Source organism: Chelon labrosus, assembly GCF_963514085.1.
Source record: "Chelon labrosus genome assembly, chromosome: 1".
Classification (NCBI taxonomy): Eukaryota; Metazoa; Chordata; class Actinopteri; order Mugiliformes; family Mugilidae; genus Chelon; species Chelon labrosus.
The window spans coordinates 23,152,261-23,180,214 of record NC_140337.1 but is presented as its reverse complement, the minus strand read 5'-3'; the positions used below and the strand labels follow the sequence as shown (position 1 = coordinate 23,180,214).

The 27,954-nt window shown below is 42.9% G+C and overlaps 1 protein-coding gene across 8 annotated transcripts in view; it reads right to left on the bottom strand.

Moving 5' to 3' along the window:
* Nucleotides 1-27,954, bottom strand: part of pde5ab (phosphodiesterase 5A, cGMP-specific, b) — an 88,166-nt gene that overhangs the window by 21,546 nt on the left and 38,666 nt on the right. For 3 of the 8 annotated variants that reach the window (XM_084545987.1, XM_084545984.1, XM_084545989.1), the window contains exons 4-12: nt 26,880-26,969; nt 25,250-25,321; nt 24,814-24,903; nt 24,586-24,723; nt 13,674-13,741; nt 5,324-5,432; nt 5,161-5,245; nt 3,438-3,613; nt 1,566-1,625 (exon numbers count right to left, since the gene is read on the bottom strand). In XM_084545987.1, the coding sequence (XP_084402113.1) occupies nt 1,566-1,625; nt 3,438-3,613; nt 5,161-5,245; nt 5,324-5,432; nt 13,674-13,741; nt 24,586-24,723; nt 24,814-24,903; nt 25,250-25,321; nt 26,880-26,969 (888 nt within the window). Of the gene's footprint in view, nt 1-1,565; nt 1,626-3,437; nt 3,614-5,160; nt 5,246-5,323; nt 5,433-13,673; nt 13,742-24,585; nt 24,904-25,249; nt 25,322-26,879; nt 26,970-27,954 lie in introns of all 8 variants that reach the window. The other 5 variants (XM_084545986.1, XM_084545982.1, XM_084545983.1 and 2 more) reach the window with 3 other exon arrangements.

The window sequence follows — 27,954 nt, the reverse complement described above, 5'->3', positions numbered from 1 at the left end:
CTTTACGGACGGTCATGTAGTGTCATTGTTAAGGCTGGGGGATGGGAGGGCAAGGCTGCACTGATTGGTTCCTATTTGGAGGGCTGCCACGGAGTTCAGTCAGGAACCAGGGTCTCTGGGTTAGATGGTATAATGAGTTACTGAACAAAATCATAAGACAGTCTGCCTGCTAAGGTTGATTCTTTAATTCTTTTGGCAGCTTTTTGTACGAAGCCGGAGACAAATTTATACAGGCAGTTTTGATGTTTTTATTTAGTATCTTTTGTAGCACTTACATCAGTTATTGTATTCAGTGATTTGGCTATAAATCATCTGAACCAACCTGGTACACCTGTGAGATAATTGTAAATGGGCTGAGGGAAGCTGAGTTGGTCTGGGGCATAGACTGTATATAAACATGGACAATGCGTCCCTGCTTCCTTGCACTGGCCAAACTGACGCTATTTTCCTGGGATATGGGCAGCACCATCTTACGTCTTTTGAGCCAAGGACTGTATTGCAGTCTGTGCAGTACAGTCCGAGAGTGGAGTGATGCCCCGCCCACACATCCGCCAAACTCACTCGAGTTTTTGTTTAATTAATACTACGCTCTGCTCCACCAATTACAAGGAAATGTTGGATTATACATTGTACTTCTTCTTCAAACTGGCCCAAATCACTAGCATATAGGCTATTTAAAGGACCTGGATTATATGGATAATGTCGCACCTGCTAAAGGTGGGGCTAACTGTAGCTACTTTATATACATCTGGACAGCTTAAAGGGGAAATGAAGCACTCAGTCAAGTAAACAGCATTTGGTAAATGGACTTCCACTCTTATCAGCAATATATAAGACACACTGCCCCAGAACTGGAGTACTGATGCGCTGGTTAGCGGCACAGAATTATAATAATAATTTAAAGTTTATGAATTATAACAACATTTTGTGTGAGTAATTTAGATCTGCAAAGTAAATAATAATATAATTCAATTTATATCTATATCTTCTTTGAGGTTTAGTTTTGAAATCTGTTGTTCTTCTGAGAACCAGCGATGTCACTGGTTGCTGAATTACTGTCTGCTTCTGGGAATCAAGTGTTGGGTACTATAGACGCTGCTCAGAGTCCACTATTTCCACCTACTGCTTATTTCCCAACAATGCCAGTGCATCTTTTAACATGAGTGCAGATGATGTTGTGGACTTTAATTGTAACTTCTATAAGCATATCACATTTTGCTTGAAATAATAGCTGGATATCAAAAGGTGGATGCCTCATGTCATCCAAATCCACCGTTCAAGGTTAATAAATGCTACTTCAACTCATTTCGTGCTATGCTGGACAAAAAAATTGCACCGTGTGTGCAGTTAGGTTTTGTGAGGAAATCGCCCGTGTGGAGCTGCTATTCTGGCCCTTTCCTGCTGATGTTGATGCGGTGTTGTGTTACATCGCTGCTTCTCATCTGCGCAAGCTTCCTCTGACCCTGAGGGACGGCATCTGCTCGCATTTACAGCTGTGTTTTGGACAGACCGTGTGTGGGAGCGTGTCAGTGTGTGTATTGTTGTAGGAATAAATTTGGATTTACCGCGGTTACCTGGAGTTCCCGCGATTCTTCCTCTGCCGCGGAGGCGTGGTACGACAAGACCTGGAACACACACACAAAAGAGAGATAATGATTGATCATTATTGATATATCTGCATCATTTCAGTGGCATGTGGCTTTAATTTGAACAACAGTAGAGGATATGTCCCTTCATTAACCCTCATGTTTCTAATTTTTGATGACAGGGTTAACACGGTGGTTCACTGTGCCCTGAGCAAAGCAAAGGAGGAAGTGATCGTCAGCTGTGTCTGAGAGGAGGCGTCACCCTCTGACACCCTGAAGCTGACAGCTCTGCGTATTGTATGTGTGTGCGACTTAGAGGGCTGAATGGAAAGTGTCACTGTGGATTGCGAGTGTGTTTGCGTTTGTGTGTGCAGGCTTGGTTATAACGGATCAGGGCTTTTCAGTCTGTGTTGCACAGAGGATTGAGGCAGGAAACTGCTTCTACCGCGCCTCATCACTGTCACTCAAACGCCTGCAAATAACTCTATCACACACACTGTGCTTGTCTTTGTTTTCAAGGCCACCGCACTGCAGTCTCACGCACTGGCGCCCCGTTCAGAGCTGGTATTAACACGTGTCCAGAGTGATCTGATCACAAGTGGCCAGATGAAAGCACAAGCGTAAACACAAGGGATACGCTGAAGACGCGTTTAAGGTCCAATCGTTTCACATTTGGAGGTGGTCTGTGGCGCTTGTCGCCCCATTCCTTTAGTAATGTGAACACACAATATGACCTGGCCACATTTACGTACCGCCTACTCAGGTAATGACCTTGTGCATATGTGAGTATTGCTGCATTTATATTTTAGAAAAGAACATTAACACATTATATAGCTAAACTGATAAATAAATCCAAATACAAAACATCGGCATGTGGATAATTAGCCATGCCAACAGCCATGCCAAAATCTAAGAGTTTTCCCTTTCCCTGCTGTAAACAGCACAGCACTTCACCATACTTCCAGGGTTGAAGTTATAACGTCACATTTATGCGGGTCTTTTAACAAACTAATGTCTGCGTGGTAATAAATAAAAAAAGAAAATGACAAAGAATGTGCATTCAGTGAGTGCACAACAAACAGCACTGTTCTTGGTTCTGAAACAGCCGAACATAGCGATCCACTGGTTTGATCCGTTACTTGCGTGCAATTGTGAACAGACCACTCAGGATGTGTCTAAATCCACGTCTGAATGAAGCCCAGTGGCGAGTTTGCAGTTTGCAGCCACCTGAACGGCCGCTTTTGCTAGCGATCAAGAGGGGCTATCACGTTAGCCTAAAAAAATGGGACGTTCTCGCAAGTGTTCAGTTTGGCAGTGAGGCAGCTGTTGAGACATTACTTGCAAGACACAGAGGACTCCGTAGAAGAGGACTCTCTGCCTAGGTAGCTAGATAGATATGAAGGACTCATTCTAAGTTAATGAAGGCTAATTATGAACAAACGCATTCTTCCATAATCTTCCGCATTTTACCAAAAACTATTAACGGAAAAAAATAAAAAATATGATGGTTAATTATAAATTCAGGATTGGACTCAATGTTGCCAATATGGTGATTGGTGAAACAGTACGTGGTTGGCTTAGCTTGGTGCAACACAATGAGGCAAAACAGACATTTACTGTGAAGTACTTCAGGATATAGACGCCGTAACCTACGTATGTAGCCTATGCTGGTGCAAGCCATTTATGCTTATGCTAGTGTGGCTGTAGACTCTTACTCTTGCTCTCTATTCCTGGAACAAAGGACCTCAATACCATATTCTTCATCTTAGATTTGGCAACATTGCCCAAGGTCTTCTTAATACTCTACAATAGCCCCACATGCGTGATTGTATATGAATGTAAAAGGCTGACCTCCAGAGTGACCTCCTGCTTGGCCATGGCCCTCTCCACCGTTTCGTACATCTGAGTGTTCTGGATACCGAGGCCACAGAAGACGGCAAACGCCTCCAGGAACTGCTCGTCGTTTCTGTTGAAGGCCTTCACGCTGCCGGACGCTTCATCCATCTTGTTGACCAGCTGACATACCCCTACCACGGACACACGCAAACACATACTCCTATAGAAAACTTCAGACCAAGTTACATGCCGGGGTTCGGTAAAACATGCTTTTTTTGCCATGAAATTGGAACAGTGTGTGCTCGTGGAGAGGAGTCAAGGACATGGGATAATACAATACAGCAGAAGACCTCCGACAAAGACCTGGAACTTGTGAGGGCACGCTGACCCTGAAGCACGCTGTTAGTAATTTGGAGCAGTCTGAGATTTGTCTGTAATTCTCTTGCACTCACCTGGGACTAGTCTTGTCAATGCACTATTCCATTATTTCCGTGAGGTTTTATTTTCCCCTTTTAAAAAATTGTGAATTTTTGTGATTTACGTTCATCTCATTGCTTAGGATTGATGAACAAAGTAGAGAACGCAACAAGTTGTAAAGACAAAGAGCACGGACCACATTGAGAATACAATGAGTGGCTAATTGAAATGAATAATTCCTTTTAACACAATAAATAACAATCCTTTGACACTAAGATTGCGGGAATAAAAGGACTCTGAAAACTCTGTTACTCGTTTTGCTCTAGGCTACATTACTTGCTATGTGTCTATGGTAAGCAGTCTTAGGTAAGTGGCTGGTCGCATTATCATAAAACAAGATACAACTATCAGTCTTTGTTCACACCTGGACACAAATGTCTTCTATAAATGGAAGTGGAAGAAAATATTACACCTATATCAAAAAAAGTTATAGAAAGGCAACTGGACTTGTAGAGTTTCTTGAAGACGTTTCATCCAAGAATCTCCTTCAGACACTAGTCTTGCAAATATCTAGTCGTCAACAGACACTAGTCACTCACAGATGTTCCTATTTAAACACCAAAGTCCTTCAGAACCGAAGAAGCTACTTGGATGAAATGTCTTCCAGAAACTCTGCATGTCCAGTTGCCTTTCTTTAGCGTTTCTGGATATACCATGACCTGGAAGACTGAGAACCTTCACAGACCTCTAACGCTACTAATGCATTCATGAAGCAAAACATAAGCCGCTCGGTATGAATCTGTTAGAGGTGAAAGAAGAACATGTCATTGTCACACAACTAAGCCGGGGCTTTTGATCTTCCTCATTAGCATTACTTAAACATTGAAGGAGAGGCTACGAGGACCTGTTTTGTTTGATCACCGAGGGGCATCCACGATCATTAGCCATCTTCATTGCCAACTAACGGAGCTGCTATCAGCTAATTATGCCGACGGTAACTGCTTTGACGGATGGAGCGGCAGGACTGTAAAAGGCTGATAATGCTGTGAAGGCTCAATGCATTCTCAGGCGTAGGGTTTAAGATTATTAAAGCCTCTAGCCCCCCGGTGCTACTTTCAGCTGGTTTGGACCTATACATTTATACTAATGTTTCCTAAAATGAGAGGATGATTGCGCTTTCACCTAAATTTAACTTTTTTTTGATAGCAGCATACTGCAAAGCAACAGTCTACCGCTAATTACATTGGCCTTGATGTTGTCTCACTCTTTGGTGCTTCAAAGGGAACTCTAACAAAGAAGAAAAAGAAGAGAAAGATCCTACCTATGACTTTGTCCTTCTTGCCGTTCCTGATGGGGGTGCAGAGTAAACTTTTGATCTGGTTGCTGGCGTGATCTGGGTTTTCACTCTGTCAGGGAACAGGAGGGATAATTACTCACCCTGGGAACAAACTGGAAAAAGAAAAGGGAAAGAAGGGAGTACAGACCGTCCAGGGAAAGCGCTGGTCCTTGGTCACGTCGCCGATGTTGAGAGGCTGCATGGTGTTCTTAACATACTGAGCGTACATGTAGTTAATCTGGCTGACGTCGCGGTCCCTGAGAAGAAACACGCACAACAACAGAAAGAGCTTGAGAATGAATGGTGCATAAGGGCAGGTCAAAGGAGTTAACCTCTTAGAGGCTGCTGGACATGGTGGTTGCTCTTTGCTGCAGCTCAGAATGCTTAACATGAAGGGCAACTATCTAAACAGTATATATTAAAGTGCATATATAGAAAGTATCCTCATGTCATGGCTGTGGCCTCTGCACCATCTGACTGTTTCTGAACCTGTAGCGTTCTCCTTTGCCCATGCTACACTTCATTGACTTCATTAACTTTCCACTGGTGGTAGCTTCGGTCAAAAATGCTTGTTCAAAAATACGTCCACCAACACAAGGGAACAAACACAAACCTACAAAACAGCAAGCATTTCTTGTTTTGAGGGAATTGAGTACATACAGTTGCCAGGCTTGCCAACACCTAGCTGGAGACCAGTTGGTTTTGTCAAGAAATGGTTCCAGCATGCAGCTTTACCCAGGGTGAACCTGATTAGATATGTCTTAGTATCCTTTAGAAGTGTTGGTAGGCACATTTGAACTCTGACACATCTTTGGAGAAAGATCCACAGACTAGTAGTGTGTTATAATCAAAATGTACCTGTCAATAAAGTGTGCACAAACTGCAGTTCAAACACACCTTTTTTAGTCAATTGGTTTGGATTTATACCCTTTCAGAGTTAGCTGCTAGCTGCAGAATACAATGGAGCGTTTATTAGCTTGACCAAAAACATAGCTAAAAGGACAGTAAGCACATAAATTAACCAGACAGACACGAACAGGACTCTGATGGATGCATAAATAGGCAATTGTTTGGCAACTGTGGTGGCTTACACACCTCATGCTGACTTGACCTTTTATTTGTTTGGGACGGAATTTAAATTGTTGATAGAGGAAAAGACAACCACACACCAGGAAAAAGAAATGTGTGGTCGGTGAATGTGAGAGGAATCCTGTAGAGGGGGGGTTGCTAGGTGCTGGAGCCAAACCCAGCTGCCATCGGACAAGAGAGGTGACCAGTCCATCTCAGGGCCACTGAACAACCATTCACACTGACAGCCAATCTGGAATCACTAATATATCTACAAGTACATGTCAAACTTGCTGAAATGTCTGGGCTACCAGCAGCTTTGACCCCAGAACCTTCTTCTGCAGCAAATACACGGCTCAGGCATAACATTATGACCGCCTTCCTAATACTGTCTAGGTCTCCATTGTGCCACCACAACACTCATCAGAGAATGGACATGGGTCTTCTGAGGGTGTCCTGTGGTGTTTGGCAACAGAATGTTGTTAGTGGGGGGCCTTTGAGGGAAAAGGCCTCTGTGGATCCTCCAAAGAGACTTGATCAGTTTGGAATCTAGTGAAGTTGGAGGCCAGGTCAACACCTTGTGCTGTTCTTGATGTTTTTTTGAGTTTTTTTGTGGCGGTCCTTGGTTTCATTCTAGCAAACCCCGCTTCCTTTAGCTCTAGGCTAACAGCACCGAGTAACTACACGCCTCCTGGTCAATGGGAGAAGTGCGACCCGGTAGCTGCACCTGAGTCCACCGCGTCCTGGCTCGGGCCCATGAGCTCAAGCCGTCAGTCACGTCTGTCAGCGCTTAATAAGCCTGTTTGTTATCTTTACTTGCTCCAAGTCCAACCACAGAGTCAGCTATAATTCTGCATGATAGATGATGGAAAATGGATATGTAAACATAACATGGGGTTAAAGTGAAAGCCAGTGGATTTTGGCCGTAGAGCTGCGGTGAGATGGTGTGTGTGTGTGTGGGAGAGAATAGGAGAGTACGTTAGTAGATGACAGAAAAGACGTTAAATAGAAACCATGTGTCAGAGAGTGAAGAAAAAGGCAGAGGCAGATAGAGTAAATGGAAGTCAAGTACAACTTTTGTCTGCTCGCGCCTTACTTAATTGTCGGTAATTTTGTTAAATGCAACTTTATACATCCCCTTAACCACGTGACAGTGGAAAATATTCTCACTCCATTATATTTATTTGATATTTTTAGATACTAAATTACTTTTCAGATTCAGATTTCCAACGCAAAACACGTGAGCAGCTGATAAAATGCGATGCAGCGGTTCAGTGGCAGCTGGTTAATACGCAGCAGCGGTGTGCAATATAGGAAAAAAAGTCTACTTTTTCCATTTACAGCAAAGGAAATGTGCATCTACTGTGCATCGGCAACCAAACGATTGTGTCTGCAGAGGCTGCAGGTCTTTGTATTCTGGAAAAACCCACTTTCATCGATTTATTGTTAATTTATTTGTGTGTTGACTTGTGATTGGACAGTTGTTGGTGCCAGTGGTTTAATGGCCCATGAGAGGAGAACTAGTGCCACCAGGTTTTTACCTCAACACACCACCTCTTAGTATTCACAGCAGCGAATGGAAATTTACGTTAAATTTGCACGACACAGGTTGACGGCAACCCAGCTGTTAAGTGTTAAAGCCCAACAATACACTACATGTACACCGATCAGGCATAACATTACAACCTAAGGCCTTTGGGTCTTGTGGGTTGAGGGGTGGGGCTTCTGAGGGTGTCCTGTGATGTCTGGCCACAGAATGTTGTTTGTGGGGGGCCTTTGAGGGGAGGGGCCTTTGTAGATCATCCCACAGATACTTGATCACTTTGGGATCTAGTGAATTTGGAGGCCAGGTCAACACCTTGTGCTGTTCTTCAAGTTTTATGAAGCATACCTAAAGCATTTTGTGTGTTTTCCTGCTGGGGATGGCTGCTGTCACCAAGGAGTGTCATTGCTATGGGGTGGGGGTGCCTGGTCGGGTCTCGGTGGGTGCTACATGTCTAATTAACATCCACACCAATGAATACCAGGTCCTCTTGCATCTCACATTTGTAGTTCTGCATCAACAGGTTTTTCAGACTTCAATATGCCCAAGTCTACTTGAGTAAAAGATCAGCATATTTCTTCCAGCAAGTATGTCAGTGTGTGTGTGTGTGTATGTGTGTGTCATGTTATGCTTTCCAACATCAAAACCATGCCAGGAGTTTCATATTGGATAACTCAGGCTTCGGGCTAATTACAACAATGTGTTCCGTCCAGACCGACCTCAGCTCAGACGTACACGCACATACACAAACACGCTTCAGATGGACGCGCTCCACAGTACATGCATTTATTCTCGACTTTTTTTATTTGCCCAAACACGCTAAAAATCCACATTTCCTCTCCCCCCCCACTGCTCTGTGATTGACTCAAATGAGGCCACAGAATAGCAACCAGCGACCGCTAAAAACCGTGACGGCGCAGCTCTGGTTTTCAATTCAGGGGCACAATCAAAGCGCATATCCAGAGAAACTTAATTGCCCCACTTTGTCTACTTGAAGCGCTCCGCCTGCCAGTCCCGCGAGCCGGATCGACGTGGGTTCGGCCCGACTGCTTCGCTTTCTGCTTCGCCTCGACAGATGCTGCATTGTTACTGAGCCTCAGTCCGGGGTTAATGTCACTATAAAAAGCCTCCTGCGGTTCCACCCGGTCAAAGCTAACATCCTGCAGGGGCCCTCCCCTCCCACGCTGGCCCAGTTGGAGATGGCCGGTTCTGCCGTGTCGCAGCTCTCCCAGAGGAAATACAGCACATGCACACAGCAGCATTTAAAGGGAGTTATTAGATTAGGAGAAAGTGCGTTGAGAGCAGCTGGCTGTAAAGAAAACAAAACAGACCCTATGGAAGACAGGACAAGACGAGACATCTGGCTTGTGTCTACAGTCCTGTCTTTTTCTATTCTCCCTTTCTTTTGTTTGCACACAAAATAAACCATAGCTGTAATATAGAGAATAGCCACTCACTGGGTCTAAAATGTGCAGACCCAAGAATATGATGATGAATCTGCTTTTTGAAAACTCTCTAGATCTCTCAGGTCCATTTGTTTCACTAATGTGAAAGGGTCACAAACCACGCTTTCCATCAGGTTTTATTGACTTTATGTCCTTTTTGCCGTATCTCTGCCAGGAGCAGGTATTGGTCAGAAAATAAGTCAATAAAACCCAACAGTAAAAAAAAAAATAACAAAAAAATAGGCCCAAACCCAAACTGTGAGCATTCTGCTTCTCTGGCTTTTTGACTGTTCATTTATGTTAAATTCAGTAAAAATCCATATATGCAGAAGCCAGAGCCTGAAACCCCCAGAGCAAGCGGCGCATATGATACGACAACCCTTTTCCGTTCGCCCTTTTGGATGTGTGTTTAAAAGACAAAGCCGGCATTGTTTGCCGTTCTACAATTATTCATGTATTCTTTGTTGAATATACAAGAAAAGCTGCTAAACCCGCACAACTCCATCCAGTGTAAAAAAGCACTGACCCTCAACAAATGTGTTACCTGTAAAGAAAAGACTGGGAATCGTGGTAGACTGCAGGGCTAAGACCATGTCACCATATAGCCCCGGCTCATGGTTGGATGTCTATGTTGCTTGGTATTCCGCTTACCTCTCATGCACTCTCTAATAAAGGCAAGGCTGACTTGATTTATTTTTTTGGCCAATACATTTCTTTTAACTCCCTTCCCAAAACTCTGTGTCACCTTTAAGCGTGGTTTATACTTCTGTGGGAGGTAGACGTACCTAGCCTACGCCCTTGCGTAGACACTAGTCAGCGTTGTGTCTTCTTTGTCAGTCGGGTTCATTTTTGTTTCTACTTCCTGCTTCACGTTCAACAATGGCGACTGAAACTTTCGACGAAATTTCGCCAAAGATGAGTCGTACAAATGTTTGTATCTCCGAACCTCATAAGTTAACCTTTCCGCGATGTGTTTCATCTTTATTGATCCAAAACAATCAACTTGAAAACTGAGGAGATGGAGAAGCAGCAGGAAATACTAAAGCAGAAACAGGCTACTACCAAGCGGACCAGTTACAGGTCTTGCAGTCTGCATCACCATGACACGTAGCAGACCCTAACCCTACGGCGTTAGGGTCTGTGTAGGGTCTGGGCTGATTCCGTAGCTACGGCGTCAAGTTGACGCAGAAGTACAAACCGTGCATTAGTTCTTGTTTCATTGGTTTCTTCATCTACTAGCAACCGTAGCATGTATCTTATGTAGTTTAGGTGGACCACAGTGACCGATCAAAATGAACTAAAAGACCCAACACATAACAAAGACAAAGACACTTCTATGAACATACACAATGCACACATAACAGCACACACAAACACACACACACTCACAATCCAATTCTGTTGCTTGGGCTGAGATTAAGATTGAATTTTAGACGCTGCATAGCAACTGTGGAGGCCAGGCCACCCTAGAGACCAGCGGGCCTGTGGAGGAGGGAGGGAGAAGGATTTCTATCTGATTGAATCTCAAATCAGATTAGAGTTCATTCACTCCTCCCGGCTGGAGCGCGACTCAACGTCAGGAGGGATCTGTGGCTGTGGCCTCGTTCTAGCCTTTGCCTCTCATCCGGTGGATCTACTCACCCCGACTGCAAATCGTTTGGTTCTCTGATGGGCTGCTCTGTTTCCGCCGCGTTTGGCCACTTCTTTTACCTGTTACTACCGCACAAAAGGATGCTGTATTGTCGACGAGACCTTATCATTTCTAGGGAACTCAAACTAGAAAGGATTTGTGTCCTAGTGTGAGTTACAACCTTTGGGTTTGGGAATGGCACTACGCCAAGCAAGTCCGTTAACTGACTAGCTTTTCCTGAGCTTTCAGTTACATCTACTAAATCTCTTTGTCAATGAGTCCTTTGAGAAGTAGTTGAAATCTACTCAAGAAAAAGCCAGTTTTGTCTTTCTTGTTGTTAAAAATTAATTAATTTCTCAAATAAATTGTTCTTTGATTACTTACTGCATGTGCACATTTTCAGTTACAACCTGATACAATATGTAAATATTCTTTGTACCTTTAACATATGTAGTTTCTCTTTGTCTTACCTTATTCAATGTTTTGTATTTTGCACTGTTGTTCTCTGCCACTGTAACACCTTAATTACCCCATGGGGATAAATAAAGTCTTGTCTCGTCTTAGCTTAGCTTAGCTTAGCTTATCATACTTAATTTGTTTTACAGTACAATATCTGCTTCTGCAACTAAACCCTAATATCATGGTTATGTTCAAATTCAAAGAATTTGACGAATGCCGGAAAGACCATTTGAATTAATTGCTAATCTTTTCTAGCCTGGGTGTTCCCATACTGCTTTGCGCGCGATTTCATTCTCGCTGCAAAAGCAGTCTGGAAACCATCGCCCATATTTTCTCCTGAGATAGGGAACCAATCACAGAACGGGGGGGGGCAGCAAGACGATGACGACGTCTATGCGCGACACCGAAGCTTGTAGCAGTAGTGTGTTAATCCAACATGGCAGCGGACCTAACGTTACCGTTCGATGCAGCCTTAGACAGTGTTTTAAGTAGCTTAGAGCGCAAGTTTATTTAAAAAAAAAAGAGCAACGTTTGGCGTTGAAAGACTTCATTGCCAAGAAGGATGTGTTTGCTCTGCTACCAACAGGCTTTGGTTATGAATCGCGCGCAAGGCAGCATGGGAATTACCAGGCGCATTTGATAGACATTCGTAGCGCCCAATAAACGGATCTAGGCATTTGTAAAACCACGCCTCAAATACGAGAAAATAAACACGTAGTTTCCAGACCAGCATCTCATTGAGATGTGCAGTCACGTCAGCCAGGCTAAATCTTTTCAGTATTTAACCAAGACTTAAATTTTTCCCCAACTTTAACCATGACTTTTAATACACAAAACTTAAACAGCGCATACGACAATGTATGGGAAGCCTGGTCCACTGAGTCAAAGTCCTTTGCTCTCTACGGCCGACTAGCCTGGCCACAACTGCCTGAGACATTTGCTCAGTATAAAGGGTTTTGTATGATGAATTCTTATCTAAATATTAAAGTCACCAGATCTTTTTATGTCTCTGATGAATTACCTCACTTGAGGTTGAGAAAGACAAGGCAAGGTGGGATCAGTTGCAGAAGTAGAAATACAGGTGGATGTTTTCCTGGAGAAGTTAAGGGGTCGCATTTACTCAAAAACTGCCATTAGTACTTGCATTAAAAATATGAAGACATGTGCATAAAGAATCCTGTCAAGCTATGGCCAGACTGTGTAATCTTAGGGAGGTGGTATGATTGTTCAGAATGTCTGTTACGGAAAGTTACAAAGTTCTCTGATGCATCCCCATAATTACACTGAAAGGTTGTGAGCAGACCGGGGTTGGACGCTGTTTGACTGTCTGATTAGGGCTTTATCTGAAGCATACTAAAAGCCATGTCCTGGATTGGAAAAAACAGCTAAATAAATTTTCAGCAATCACATTTGTTCCAAAGTTCCTTGCTAGGTCTACTTCTGGGCATTTTACCTTGTGTTGCACAATTCATAGTGGTACAGATGAACCAGCTATGTTCCATTTGGCTGCTCGGGGGCTTCTTGTTAGCCTAATGTGTAGCATTTAATTTAAAGGAGACAGGGTTGACCTAACACATAAAACCTGAGTGTCTTATGATTGTTTTGTGAAACAAAAAGAGAGAATTTCTTGTGCTGCAGGGACCTTACAGCACATCTCCATCCACTGCAGCGTGACTTCTTCCCCACATATGCAACTAATAGAGCTGTCACATGTAATAACCGTGCACGCTGACCTAAAAACAACTGTCTGTTCGTGACGGACGATTGTTGGAAACGTCTCGGACTGCCTCCAAGACAGTAAAAAGCCCGAATCCATCACGATTAACAGGTTGTGATCGAGGAGCTGTCGTCTCAACTCTAAAGACGGCGTATCGAGCCAAAAGGGCCCAGCTAATGAGAACAAGAGCTTTGTGCCGAAAGCCTGCGATTGAATGTCTGGGAGTTGGCAGGTGAGGGAGGCAGATTACCTCAAAAAAAAAAAAAAAGACCCAGAGGGACTGCAAATCAGCTCAGCAAACTTATACAAACGTACTGGAATGAGGTACTCTCTGTCGTCTTTTATGTTTGAATTAAAAGTGACTTAATGGGAACAATAAGACTTTCATTGCTGCCAAAACATTGCGTACATTAGTGTGACGTATATCTCCCATTTTGTTTGATAATGAATATGTGGGCAAATGCCAGTTACTCATACGTCATCCGAGGGCCTTTTGAGAGAGTAGGAAAGGGTAGTTTGCAAATTCAAGGAAACATTAGCTGCAATAACCGGTGGAAACAGCTGGAGTACGCCTCAAAGCCAATCTGCTGGACTTCTGATTTAATAACGGGCTTCAACTGAGGTTGATCCTCTTACCTTTTGGGGGCATCAAGAACTTCGCCGAGCTCCTCGTATTCCATGTAAAAGACACTGGAGAAGGAGTTCTGCAACGAGAATAAAAGTTGGTTTATCATATGGTCTGTGATATGACAGACTGAGCAGGGTGGTTAAGACTTGATGAGGCGACATGGGCTGTTGGGAACAAGAATACATTCAGGTTCTGTGTAGTCTTTCCGTGCTTTGCTGTAGGTCCACCCTGTGTGTTTCCTGGCCATATCAACTTCCGCATTCCCTTCAATTAAGCCATTACAACTAAACCCGATGTCCAAATACCCCAAGTTAAGCAGCAGTACTGTGCACACTGCCCAAAACACATCTCCAAGCACGGACAAAAGGGACATTGATCTATTATCCGTCAAGCCTTGCCAGAAGGAGAGTTTATTTCGACATTCCATTGCTCCTATTGCCTTCTCCCCCCCTTATAGGGACTTGTTTTCTCTCAACCTGCACTCCCATCCCCTCTCAAAGGATCATTTTTCCATTTTTAAGAGGTGAGGACAGGATGTTAAAGATGGACGAGGCTTCTTCGTTTTGGAAACACTCGCCCCCCTGCTATCGCGTGCAGAAACGAGCACCTTCACTCTGTTGCATTAGTTCGCCGTGATCTATCTAGGCGAAGGTAATAAAGCTGTTTTAAACAAAAAAAAATAAAAAAGACAAAAAAAATAAAAAGAACCCAGCAATGTTTTGACATTTATTGGGGTCTCTGGCAAGGGGAATGGTTTATAACAGGATGACGTGAGATAAGAGATTTTTTTTTGTGTGTGTGTGTGTAGAATACACCCGGGACAAATCAAGTCTGTCTTCTTATACTCTTTGGAGGCATCAGTCAAAGCTTTACAAGTCCAGAAAGATATTCATTGGAGGTTATAGAGGAGGGGGGCTTGCTTGAACACTGTTAGCATACAATGAAGAGGATTGTGAGAGGGTTCCCAGCTAAACGTACGGCACAGGATGAGTTTCCATCAACTCAAAACACAACTTCCAAAGCAAAGAAAGTATGACCTCGAGGTGAAGAGTTCCACAGTGTGTTGCATGTCTAAAAATTTTAGCTTCTGATAGTTTGACCACCACTGGGAGATGGCACATCCAGAGCGCACACTATAGCCAAGGAATCAGTACTTCCCTTTGCTATCGATATAGCCTAAACGATGGTTGACGAAGCAACAGCAAGCTAAAAGCACTGTTCTGGAACCAGTGGTTTAGGTAATGGTGATTTTTCATCTTTAACTAACATTTGAGCCATGGTAACAGTGTCGCGCTAATGATTGCAATGTGGTTTGGTTGGCCAGTCGCTTTACGACTTGGTCACAAATGGAAATATCTCAGCAACTATAGGATGAATGGCCATGACCAACTTTGGTCGACCCTTGACTAGGCTGCCTACAAATACGCCCAAAGGATTAGCTGTAATACGTTTACTATCACCCTTGAAACAATCATGGTCAGATGGATGACCAAATACTTGAGAGGCCATTCCCATGTGCCTCAACTTCAACGCCAGTGTGCTACCTCTCTTAGCGTAGCATTCCTTTAGATTGCACACCTCCCGGACTCATAGAGTACAAGGAGAGTAGGAACTGCTGACACAACTCACTAATTCGGCGGTGCTTGGCCTAAGGGCTGAAATCAGTTTATCTCATTAAAAGTCTTCACACTATACCATACATGTTGCTTGAGCCTTTAAAAGGTTGCATGCTAGAGATGTTTTGCTGTTGTCAGGATTTATCCTTACTTCCCTGACCTGCATGCATGGTCTTTAGCCTTTAGTCTGAACTGCTTTCACTTCCCTAAACGTAACCAAATCACAAGGGCTTCAGTTTATACAAGAAACACGAGTAATAAAACAGTCAAAGCTCTGGTTTTGGAGAGTGATACACAATTGCCTGTTTTGTTGTAAAGTTAGGAGGACTTGTTGAGGAAAGTTAAGGTCTGAGAATAGAAAACAGCGCGTGGTTTAACAGCTGCAGATTGGTACAACATGTACACTCTGCACACACACTCACTGTAATATGTTTCAGGAGACCCCGGGACAGTTCCAGGTTTATTTCTACTGGGTAGAGTTAAACAACACAGAGGGACGAAAAAACTCCCGAGCGGTGAGTCAGATGTCAAACCCTATCGCGTTTCATACACTCAAACAAACACCCACATCCATGCACGCACTCCATAGCAAATGGCAGCACTCTCAGACAAAGGCAGGCATCGCATGCTGGCGAAATACACACTGTGGTGCACACACGCATGAATGCATAACATTGCATTACGTAACATTACACGAATATGCATGCCCAAGCAAAACACTAACAAGGAATTGATTTAGAAGCACGTACATATGCAAACACATCTCACACACTGAGCATGTTAGATATACTGATATGCACATATGCACACGCATAGCGCCGGCACCAAAGAGATGCCACACACGGCAGTAAAATGAAGTGAGCCAGCGCAGGCCAACGTCTTAAAAACCTCTTGTATTATTGTCGGGACGGTCGGTGTCAAAACCAGCCCTGCCATTTACTAGACTTCCTACAGGAAAGCCCCCTTTCCTAGAGGGAAAGGTCGCGGTAAAAACCACAGACCCGTGGGTCCCACTTGAGAAATTACAGACACGTAAACGCTGACACCTGTATACAGAGGGCCGTCTGGCGAGATAAGGCCAGTAAAAGTCCCTAATCTCAGAGTAAATGTTTGGTAAGGAAAGAGAGAAGGGTAAAAAGAGAAAAGAGAAAAGGGGGGAGCGTATAAAAGACATGGAGACAGCTGGTCTGGCAACCCTGAGGTCATGAGAGGGACACACACACACACAGACAGAGGCTTAAATCTATGCAGCTTGGCGCACGCATGGAACAAATCAGTGGCTTGTATTATAAAACGTCAGTTCAACTGATACGTAAGATGATTTTGGGTGAAGTGGTTTAAACATATTCATCTCTTTCTTGGGATGGACTTTCCTCCAAACCATTTGGCCCAAAGTGTCACAAGTATCTGTCCGCCTGCTCAGATTTGTTGTACGCAGAGCAGTGCTCCTCACAATGGCAGCGCTAACGTGCTAATTTTTAGATGCAATCTTAGCTCAGCATTAGCATGTTAACATTTGCTTTCTTTTTCAGCGTTTCATTGAAGTTTGCTACAAATTCGTTTGACAATTATATGAAATATGGCATCGAGTGTAATATTTCTACTAGCCTGGATGCCAGACCAACTTCCTTGTCTACTTTTTTATTTTAGAAAGTTGGTCTAGAACTGCTCTGCTTGGAAGTGATTGTACTCCGGCAAAGATCTGCCAGGCTGATCATGTGACGGGCTTTATATAGGGATTGGCAGATGGTTAACAGCGGCGCAGTTACAGTTGGAGAAACAAGCTGTTACCACATCTGTTGATAACAGCTATTTATAGCAAAATAACTCTAAATGACGAACGATTAACGCCGATTAAGGCATTTGTCGAAGATTGCTTTATGCCATATAAATTTTATTGCTTTGATTGGTTGTAAGACTACCCAATTGCTTGCAGAGATACACTTTTCTCTGTATCAGTTGAAACATGATCCACGATGAAATGGAGTATTACCAGACTTCCGATGAGAGCTTCCGGAAGTGATTCTGAAGAGCTTCTGAAAAATGCGCAGAACCCGGTTTGACATCAGTTCTCGTTTAAAACAAGACGCTTCATCTCAATTCGACTAACGGGGTTTTTATAAATACCAGGGAAAGTTAAACACCGGTGTCCTGTAACCTAATACAAACCACTTCAGCAGCATAGCAGTTAACCCAGACCTAAACCCAAATATTAAATGGTGAATTGGTACTTTGCGAGACCGATATTTACAGTAAGTTGACGTTGTTGGGCTTGGTGGCAAGGCCGGAAGTGTCTGGGTGCAGATCTGTGAGCCAAGTGCAAGGATGTAGGCATGTGATGGATAAACTTACACTGTCTGCGCGTCAAAATACTTAAAATGACAGGGAACTAAGATGTCCTACAGGTCTGAAGAACGACAAAGTTAAACATTTGATTTCATCTCTGCACATGAAACACTGTAAACGACATATTGCGGCCAACCCAACGACCACACATCAGCTGGTAAATGGACATTAATGGACACTGGAGTTGACATTTTATGGCATTACAATAACAAACCATACGCTAGGAGTATTTATACCCTGACAGTCAGAACACCAGACCTGTCAGATACATTATTTTTTGTTGGAACGCTCATAGTTGTGGGTAATAAACGTGTCGAAGTGTTAGTCAAACTATCTTCAAGAGTAGCTTGTTGCTACGTTCAGGCCTGCGAAGTGTAAGTGAGTGTGTGCGGGACACATTTTCTCAAGCAGATGAGACACATACACAAACCGGACCTTATGTAAACTACTACACTCTGCGAAACAAGGTTCTTCAAGGGTCACGGGAGAGCCTGCATGACGGCTACGTGTTCCCACTACGAAGTAACAGACACCAGCATTAACACAAAAAGATCCTGCACAGCAGCAACCACAGTGGTGGGACGTCTCTTGAGTGTTTCCTGTAGTAATTTATACAAGCTGTATTGTTAAAAGGCAATCTGTTGGACCCTTTTGAACCTTGAAACAACATGAATAGTCTCGTGTCCTCAAAAGCCATTAAATATAAAGGATTTAAGAGCAGAATGTCTAAGGGAAGGTGTACATGTATGCAGATGATACTGTGATATACGTAAGAGTAAAGATACCCATGTGACAAAATGACTATGGCATCAAAAGCAATATTTGACAAAACAATCTGGTCTTAAAGGGGAGCTACCCCGGAGGATGATAACAGGTAACTCCGGACTCAACGAGGAATAGCACTAGCGTATCATAACAAAATATTGATAAAATGAACGAGTTTCGCGGCAGATAATGCGTTATTTAGAGGCTGCGTTTCGGTGCCCCAGTCAGTCCCACTATATGGATATACGCAGATCTAAATATCTCCTGAACGACTCCAAATGACGCAAAAGTTATGTGGGTGAGTAAACGATCGTATTTTATGCCAGAAATAAGGTCCAGGTTGTAAAAAACGGTCATTGCCCTTTAAGGTCCATTCAGCAGCTGTTCTGAAGCTTTCAATCATTTTGAAATTAGCAAGTTCAGCTGTCAACTGATGCTTCTCCAGGCAAACTTTCTTACATAACTTAGCATAAGTCTTTTCCCTAAACACGTGTTGTTATATTACAAATAGTGTAAGTGTCTAACTGAACTGAAATAAATGGCAAAACTATAAAAAAACACTGTAAAATTAATGTCAAATCTATTCATCATTGACTCTCAGTTTGAAATTTGAGCCATATAAAAATATCAGTATATTATATGCTTGCATGAGAAAGCATTTTGCCAAAGGAGTCCATTAGACATCACCATAACCATGTAATATGTTAAATAAGGCACGTTTTAAGGCATCAGTAAAATCTTAATAAGCCTATTACTAATGACCTCAGTTGTATTTAACCAGTGGTCTGTGCAATACCCTAACAGTTGATAATTGGGAACACCTAAATAAAATAATTGCAACGGTTTTCTTACAACAAACAGTGATTCAGCCATGGGTGGGTCCAAGAAATGAATATTTTCAGTTAAAACAATGGTTGTCGAGCCATGCCTCGATCTGAAAAAGCCAGTGCCCAGAAGTTTCCTTTCGCACAACAAAATCGGAGGGCTCCTTAATTAGCCCTGCTCTGACTGAGAGAGCCTTGTGGAGCCCTCCATTTGCTGGGTGGACAGGCTCATTACATGTATAAATTAGCTCTGTCATTTTCTCCTCTCCAAATCGCCCCCCAAAAACACTGCCTTCCTTTCAAAGTGCTGCTGTTTGCGGCCCAAAATTACGGCAGCGCTCTTAACTCGCTGTCATCATCTTGACCGCCTTGCAATCCCACCCTGCTCAGCCTGTGAACACAGCGAGCTCGTAGAGAGTCTGTTTTTGTGATTTCTGCTGTGATAAAGTATATTCCATGCCTTGAGGAAAGTTTTATTTTAAACCATCTGTGTTTCGAAGCCTTTTTCAGTAAACGGCAAAACAAAACTTAATGTCTAACTACGAAGTTTGACCTTGTCCGGGTGGTCATCAACCCATTAGGTGTAGCAACCGCAGGTGAAAGCTCAAGAAAATAACTAGTACTTCAACCTTGAACTGCTTCATGTTTCAGGAAGAAAACAGGAAGTGCATTCACCTGGAGCAAACAACTAATAGTAAGGAAGAACATTTCACTGCATCTCGAGGCCGACAAAACCGAACCAACTCATTGACTAACGGAACCACTTGCTAAGGAAGGCTATGAGATGAAGCTCTAGGAAGTTCCAACAAATGTAAATGGAAGTCGACCTTGAATGTTTGCATGTTCTCCCTGTATCCGCATGGGATTTTTCCCCGGTTCTCCAGCTTCCTCCCACCATCCAAAGACATGCTTGCCTTAGAATGGGTGATCCTAAATTGGCCGTGCATGTGAGTGTGAATGGTTGTCTGTCTTTCTGTGTTGGCCCTGTGTTAGACTGGAGACCTGTCCAGTGTGTACCCTGCCTCTTGCCCAATGTTAGACGGCATAGGCTCCAGTCCCGCCGCGACCCTCTAGGACAGGGGTGTCGAACTCATTTTAGTTCAGGGGCCACATACAGCCCAGCTTGATGCCAAGGGGGCCAGACCAATAACACAATAGCATATTTACCTATAAATAACAACAACTCCAAATGTTTCCCTTTGTTTTAGTGCAAAGAAGAACATTATGAAAATGTTTACATTTAATGGAAATGCATTTTCTTTTTAGTTCTAGGTCTCAGTGTTGTGTTATGCCCACAACTCTTACTAAATCAGTGTGAACCCTAGGAATAGCAATTACTTTTATTGGAAAAATTGCAGTTAATGTCTTCAATGTAATTTTTGCAATTCGCAAATTCATCCCGCGGGCCAGATTAAACTCTCTGGAGGGCCAGTTTTGGCCCCCGGGCCGTATGTTTGACACGTATGCTCTAGGACAAGCGGTAATAGATAATAAATGAATGAATAAAGCAAGTATTATTCACTACTTTCTTTAAACGATTGGACTCAGAGTTAAGAAAAAATAGGGAATGTTAAAATGGAGTTAATGTGTAGCCTGAACTGGCTAAATCTGCATTTCAGTTGCTTTGGAAAATGTAGCTCACATTACTTACTTAAATTCCAGTCTGCCGGGACAAAGCATGAACCCTCAAGAGGATTGTTTTAAAAATCCAAAACAATTAGTAAAAGAAGTTGTTTTCTTTGTGAATAGCCACCATGCAGATAAAGCTATTAGATTTGATAACAAAATTTTTTTCGGTGGAATACAATCATTTCCTGCTAGCGACGTTAACACCGCAGAGCTAGGGTGGTGGCATTAACTGATGTTGCAGCAACCAACGCAGCACAATGTTTTCTGTTGTAATGTGATTCTTCCTTGCACCGTGGACAAACAGAGCACTGGAAACCCCCGGAGCAATGCAGGCCAGTGACAGGCTTTAAACCTCCTGATCTTTGGATCAAATGTGTTGTCCGCTGAAGGTAAAATACAAATTGTAGAGTGGAGTTTCTGTACGGCCACGGGCTGAGATATGTTTTTTTTTTTTTTTTTTGTCACTGCACCTGCTGAGATGTGGAAAATACTGCAACCGAGCTTGTGTATCACTCTCACTCAGTGTATGACAGTTAATTTGTGGCTGGCCTCCCTTCCCCCCCTGTGATTTCTTGTTTTCTGTGTGTCAGTGGACTGGACGCCCCTCAGGAGGACAAGCCAAAACAAATGTAAATGCCCACAGAGGAGCCTGAACACTGGGCTGAGTCAGTAAAGCGAAAGAGACGGTATAGAATGTATTTACATTAAAACAGGGCCAGCTACTGAGCCTTCTCCTCAGTACATTAAGCTCCTTGACTTGCAGAACAGAACGTCTGCATTTCCACTCGCAATCTGAGGCGTCGGAGGTCTGTCTGCCATAATTCATTATGTTCTTGAAAGCTGCTATTCATTTCCTTCTGTCAAACTTCTCAACCACAAGCGAAACACAACAGCTTTCGTTTAGATTTTCCATAAATATATGTGTACAGCCCTGCTTTTGAATGAGCAGCTCATTAAATGCTCAATAATCAACTGGTTCCAGTCTTGATGAAGGCTTCACTAAAATATACGGCACATCAAAAGCTAAGAAATGTGTCAAAGTTAGGTAAAATGCATCTATATTTTGGAGTTTTCTTTGTTTCAGGTAATTGCATAGCTGCCTTTTTCAGAGTACTCTCGCTGCTCTCTAGCTCGGTGCAGCCAGAGTCCATTCCCATCAGGATATGAGTCTCGCTACACACCATTTGGGTTCCATCATGGGGCGTGTTTCAACCAATCCAGAGAAAAAGTACCTTTGCATGCAAATGGATAGTCTTACAACCAATTGAAGACATTTTGTTGTGAACAAATTCAACTCCACGGCGCTCAAATGTGATGTCCGCGACTTCGGCGCTGTTCCAACACTGCTTAAAGCCCACCCTCTCTGCAGGAGTATAATCAGCTCCCAGTGACTCCAGACCAATTTTCCATCGTCAACATTTAGTGGGCAGGGGAAGTTGGGTTAGCTGCTCTCAAAATCAAATTTAAACATCAATTTTAGTCATTTACAACAGCAAATCCCCACCAAGCCTTAAGAAAGTTTGTTTAAATTCTAAAAACCTTAATATATTGACTGTTTTTTTTATATTTCTATTTGAATTTGAACTGTATGATTAAGCAAAAAATTCTAATAAAATGTATTAAAATTAAAGATTGCATTGCATAAGAGTTTCCAATCTTAAATATGAGAAACCATTAAAACAATCTATCCTGAAAACAAGACCGGCTTTTATATTGAGATGACAAAAACATTAGAGTAGTTAAAAAAAAAAAAAAACAATTGCAAGGAAATCCAAGGCTTTTGGAAGTAATAAAAATATTCCTGAGTCCAGAATAATCACAAGCCGCTGGAGAAAGACTGCAAAAGACTGTCTTTGAGGCAAGGTGGCACAGCAGAAATTGTCAAGATGTCAAGAGGATTCTTGAAGTAATATCTTATGTTACTTCTGCGATGGCTGTCACTTCCAACAATAAAGATGTTAATTTCACCTGCGGCTTCACAAAATCCAGCTGAGAAGTTGTGGATATTGCATTATTATTTTTTTAATCCTCAGTAGGCTCCTGCGTATTGTACTAAAAACCTTTAAAAACAAACTCAACCTTTGCAAACCCTCTGTGACTGACTTCAAAGCAGACTGCGTTTGTGCTTAACAGTTAAGCCTGCGATGATTGGTTCGTTTACCTCAATATATCAACACCCAGCTCCGTTCCCTCACACCCGTGTAACGTCCATCACAATGTCTCACTTCGCTTTATCTTCCCTTTCCTGCTCGATGCATTTGTCATTTTTTTTTTTTTTTAATTTCAGTTTTGACATCTTATTCTCCGGAGACTCTTGCATAACGGATGCACACAGCGGCTCCGAGACATGTTCACTCTTTATACTTTGTGGCACAGAATCATTAATTATTCACTACTTATCTATATCATAGTGACAGGCTGAAGTGCCAACTCATAGTTTTCTCTCTGAGATGAAAAAAAGGTGGATATTTACTGTAGTTTATGCTGCATGCAAAAAAAAAGAAAATAATAAAAATGTGGCGGGTATATCACATGCACAGTGAATTCTAATGACAGTTTCCTAAAGTAATGTGCTGCATTTCATACAGTCAATAGAGTCCTAGTGATCTGTCCGTGCAACTCTTTCATTCATGGCCACTTAAGGATGAATTGTAGTCATTTTTATGAACTCCTGACTTTTCTAACAGAATCAAACAAAAAATGTGCCCAGTACTTTGATTCATGCTTGGCAAATTACTGTGACACTGGCCCAGACCCTTGTGTTTGATGGCTACCAACTAATAGCTAAGTCAAGCATTGCCAATGTTAGTATTTTCTCCATTAGCATGTTAGCATTTAGAATCAGGATGAATTGTAGCAACTTAGACCAACAACTTTTCTAGCACAATCAAATAAAATTTGGTTCACGTTCGGCAAATAACTGCAACTCAGCCTCAGACACTACTCAAACATTACCATGTTAGTATTTTCCCCATTAGCATGTTAGCATTTAGCTTAGAGCAGTCCTTGCATGTCAGTAGCACCACAGCCATTCAATGTGCATCCATTTCAGGCATACAGAAAACTATAGTCCATAGCAGGAAAGCTTGGGAATGTGCACCAAAGCCCTACTGCTGTGCAACTGTTATTGCCCTTGAACCTCTTGTTTAATCATTAGCCTCATTGTGTAACTGAGGTGAATGTGTATTGTAACTAAAGCGAGTTTGAATTGGGTGTTTAAGGAATTTAACATGATTAAAGAAGTTTAAATGACATACAGTATTAACCGCTTGCCACTGACAAGGGAGAGATTCAAACCATTCTTCAAAGACATGGGCTCATGTTGTTAACCTGATCATGTGACCACGCACTTCCAAGGGATTACCGGCATTCCCTCATATAAACTGAGCAAACAAGAAAGGTGCTATATGATGCTGGAATTAGGGGTAGCACTAAACACCTCTGTTTGATCTTGTGACAATCATTTACACGGTTTGAAACAGAAGTGGTATATTTAGCATTGGCCTGAGCACTGTTTGGGAGTCTTTCATCATGTGTTGTAAAGAAACTCATAAATCAAGTGGATTCACATTATCTATTATACTTTTAATTTAGTGCAAACTCAGCCTACACTGCACCGCTGATCTACTGCAACCAAACAACTTATCAAAAAAGCAGTTTACAGTCTTTCAATATGGACTTGAAGCTCTAAATACCCCAACGTGAGCATGCCGTGTGTGCATTCGACTGTGTGTGCTGACCATTGAGTCCTCGTCCGCGATGAAGACAGTGCAAGCCTGGGCCTGCATGAACGACAGGATTGTCCCCGCGATCTTCCTCAGCAAAACCTCCAAACACTGCTGCTCCTCAAAGATCAAACTGGCCAGGTCCAACAGCACCTGCAAACGCGCAAACACACACACGTCATGTACTGTACACACCTGCGCCTTTGTATGCGCAAACCGACGGAAACACGCTTTCACGCCCACCTGATTGCGCCTGTTTTCCAGCTGTGACGTCTCGTACAGCTGCGCGTTGTGCAGCACGATGCCCGAGAAGGCCAAGTAGGCCGAGAAGTCCTGTTGAGGAGGAACAGAGCAACATCTGAGCACCACGCGGAAGGAACAAAGAGGGGTGGGGGGGGAAAGGGTCGGACTACTGCGTGGAAAAAAGATAAATCAGAAAGGAAGTGAACACAGAGAGATGACAGATGAAATGAGGAAGGACACGTAGAGGTAGAGGAAGATGGATTGGGGTAAAGGAAGGCAGTTTTATATGCAGCATATCTGATGGCTGCGGTCAGGACAGTTCACAGTATTTTTCCGTTAACACGTGTCAGTCAGTTTGTCCAGTTCTTCACGTAATAAGTAACAAATCTTGACTTTCTGAATTTAAATCGAAAGTGAAACATAAGACCTTACTAACTTTTTCATCCTGCTCTGTGAAGGCACCGTTCTCCCCGCATTTCTTGTTGATAGCTTGAGCCACTCCAACTACCTGTGATGGGTGAAAATACACAGAAAGCATTGGTCATTCAAAGTAGTGCATAAAGAAACATTGACCACCTTCCTAATATTGTGTAGGTCTCCCTTGTGCCTCCAAAACAGTTGTGACTCATCAGAGAATGGACATGGACCTTCTGAGGGTGTCCTGAGGTGTCTGGCAACACAATGTCTTTGGGTCCTATTGGTTAAGGGGAGGGGCCTCTGTGGCTCATCCCACAGATACTTGATCAGTTTGGGATCTAGTGAATTTGGAGGCCAGGTCAACACCTTGTGCTGTTCTTCATGTGTGCCTATCATTATCATTGCTATGGGGTGGGGTGCCTGGTCTGGTCTAGGTGGGTGCTAGGAGGCCATGTATAGTGATTCCCAAGATGAATTTGATTCCTACGCAGATTAAAGGTCTGCTGACCTTTTCTCCACAACCACCATTAGGGTTGACCTTTGTATTTCTTTTGTCTTTAGAACTACTGTGTATTAAGTTCTTCGGTTTATGGCCAAACATCCGCAAATAACATCCCTATCAGCCATAGATGTATATTGTGTTACAAGCCAATCAGCAAATGTCAGCAAATGTCAGCATGCTTAACTAAATAACTGTACTGAATAACTCCTAACAGACTTTCAAGGCCGACTTCAAACTCACCAAGTCATGTCACTTGGAGCAACACTCTTAGCCTTAAGGGTAAATGTAAAGGGGGTAATGTCTTAATTGCTGCAGCTTCTTACCTGCACCTGGAATATGCAGGTTATACAATGCAGCTTATTATGCATGAGTCACCTTTTGGCTTCTACTAAAGAAGTCACCTATACCTGGTATTGAGGCAGAGATTAGTGAAAACCTAAGACAGAAAGTTCAAATTTAATTGGTCTGCCACCGAGCTTCTGTCAGGGCTACAGCTGGTCTAAGTACATTCTGTCCAGCTCTCAGTGGAAACGTGCAAAGACTCTGGGGACATTCAAAGACTATAGCACACATTAGTACAGTACATATAGTAACCGCAGCTGTCAAAAGGTTTTGCTAAGCAGATTATCGGACTTGGAGGCAAGTAGAGACAGACAGTCTCAGGTTTTATTGCCGCACCACACTTGGAAAAAAAAGAACAACAGCATGACACTGTTCATCTCACGATGACCTTCTGGCTAAGGTGAAAAAAACAAACAAACAAAAAAAAGCAAAGTTTCTAAAATGTCAAAGTGTTCGTTTTAATTAGGCTTTCAAAACTAAGTGTCCCGCTGGTCCATAGAGCAGCTGTGGCTCAGCAGGTAGAGCAGGTCAGCGGTTTGATCCCTGGCACATGGACCGCATGCCAAAGTGTCCTTGCGCGAGACACTGAACCCCAGTACCTGACACTGGTGTGTGAATGTGTGTGTGAACGAGTGGGGAAGATGTGACAATGGGAACGTGCAAAGTGTTACAGAAATACAACTGTTTCGCAACTTACCATTCCCCTTTTTTAGTTTGAGTTTAACTGGTCTTTGGTTAACATCAGCAGCATTGGTCCTAAAGAGCTTTATTTGATATGCAATGTTCCAGTGTGTGTTTATCTCACCTCTTCTCTGTGGTTCTTGATCGGCAGACAAAGGATACTCTGGGTTTTGTAGCCTGTGATCAAGTCGACCTCTGCGTTGAACCTGGGGTCCTGTGGAAACAAGGAACACACAAATATTTCTGGAACTGAAATTTGCTTCTTGTCAGTCGTATACTGTCAGTGCCTTTTATCACTCGTATTGTTAGTGCATACCTACAGTCTCAAGACCTCATCTGTATTCAGACCCTCAACGGCCAGCTCAACCACCTACACTCGCAACAACTAGAGGGTCCAATTTGCATTAGGAAGCTGCTATTCTGTACCACCTGAACTGTAATGAATCTTCTCTTTGTTACTCACATACTGGAACTAAGGGAACTGCTGACATAGATTTGTACTTTGCTTGTGAAGGGCTAAGAAATAACTTCACAAACCAGAGATTGAACCCATTGATTGTTCGCTATTTTCTTCTATTATCGTGTGCTCTGTTAATAGCTGCCTGTAGCTGTATACTGATGAAGGCCATGTTGGCTTGGCAGCTTTGTTCACACCAATGCCTCTTTTCTAAAGTGCTTAATGGAAAGACTGATCCTTTTATGCTGGTTTGTGTAATGTTGAGCGAATGGAAAGGAGACACAATAGCAGAAGTAGGAAACCTAAGTATTCCAGGCACCCCTGGGGAGCCCATTTCAAGAGGCACCGAGTGTTTGACTAAGGAGAGGGTAGCATGCATTCAAAGCCGAGAAAAGGGCTGGTGGTGTACAATAGTTCAATTTATAGGGAAATACACAATGCTCTTTGATATAATTTGATGGTTTTGTGATCATGGCATCACACCAACATAGAAGGTATGCTGCATACCCTAGTCTATGCCGTAGTCTACGCCCAGAGCTGCTGGAGCAAACACATCGCAACAACAGTGATTGGTCCTACACACCATCTACTCTTTTCTGCATTACATTTTAAAGGGAGCTGTGGTGTAGTGGTTAGAGATGCAGCTTTGAGAGGGAAGGGTTCCCAGGTTTGAATCCCCCTACGTCCATGGGTGAAGTGCCATTAGCAAGCATTTGCTAATGGAACCCCAGGGAGCAAGTGA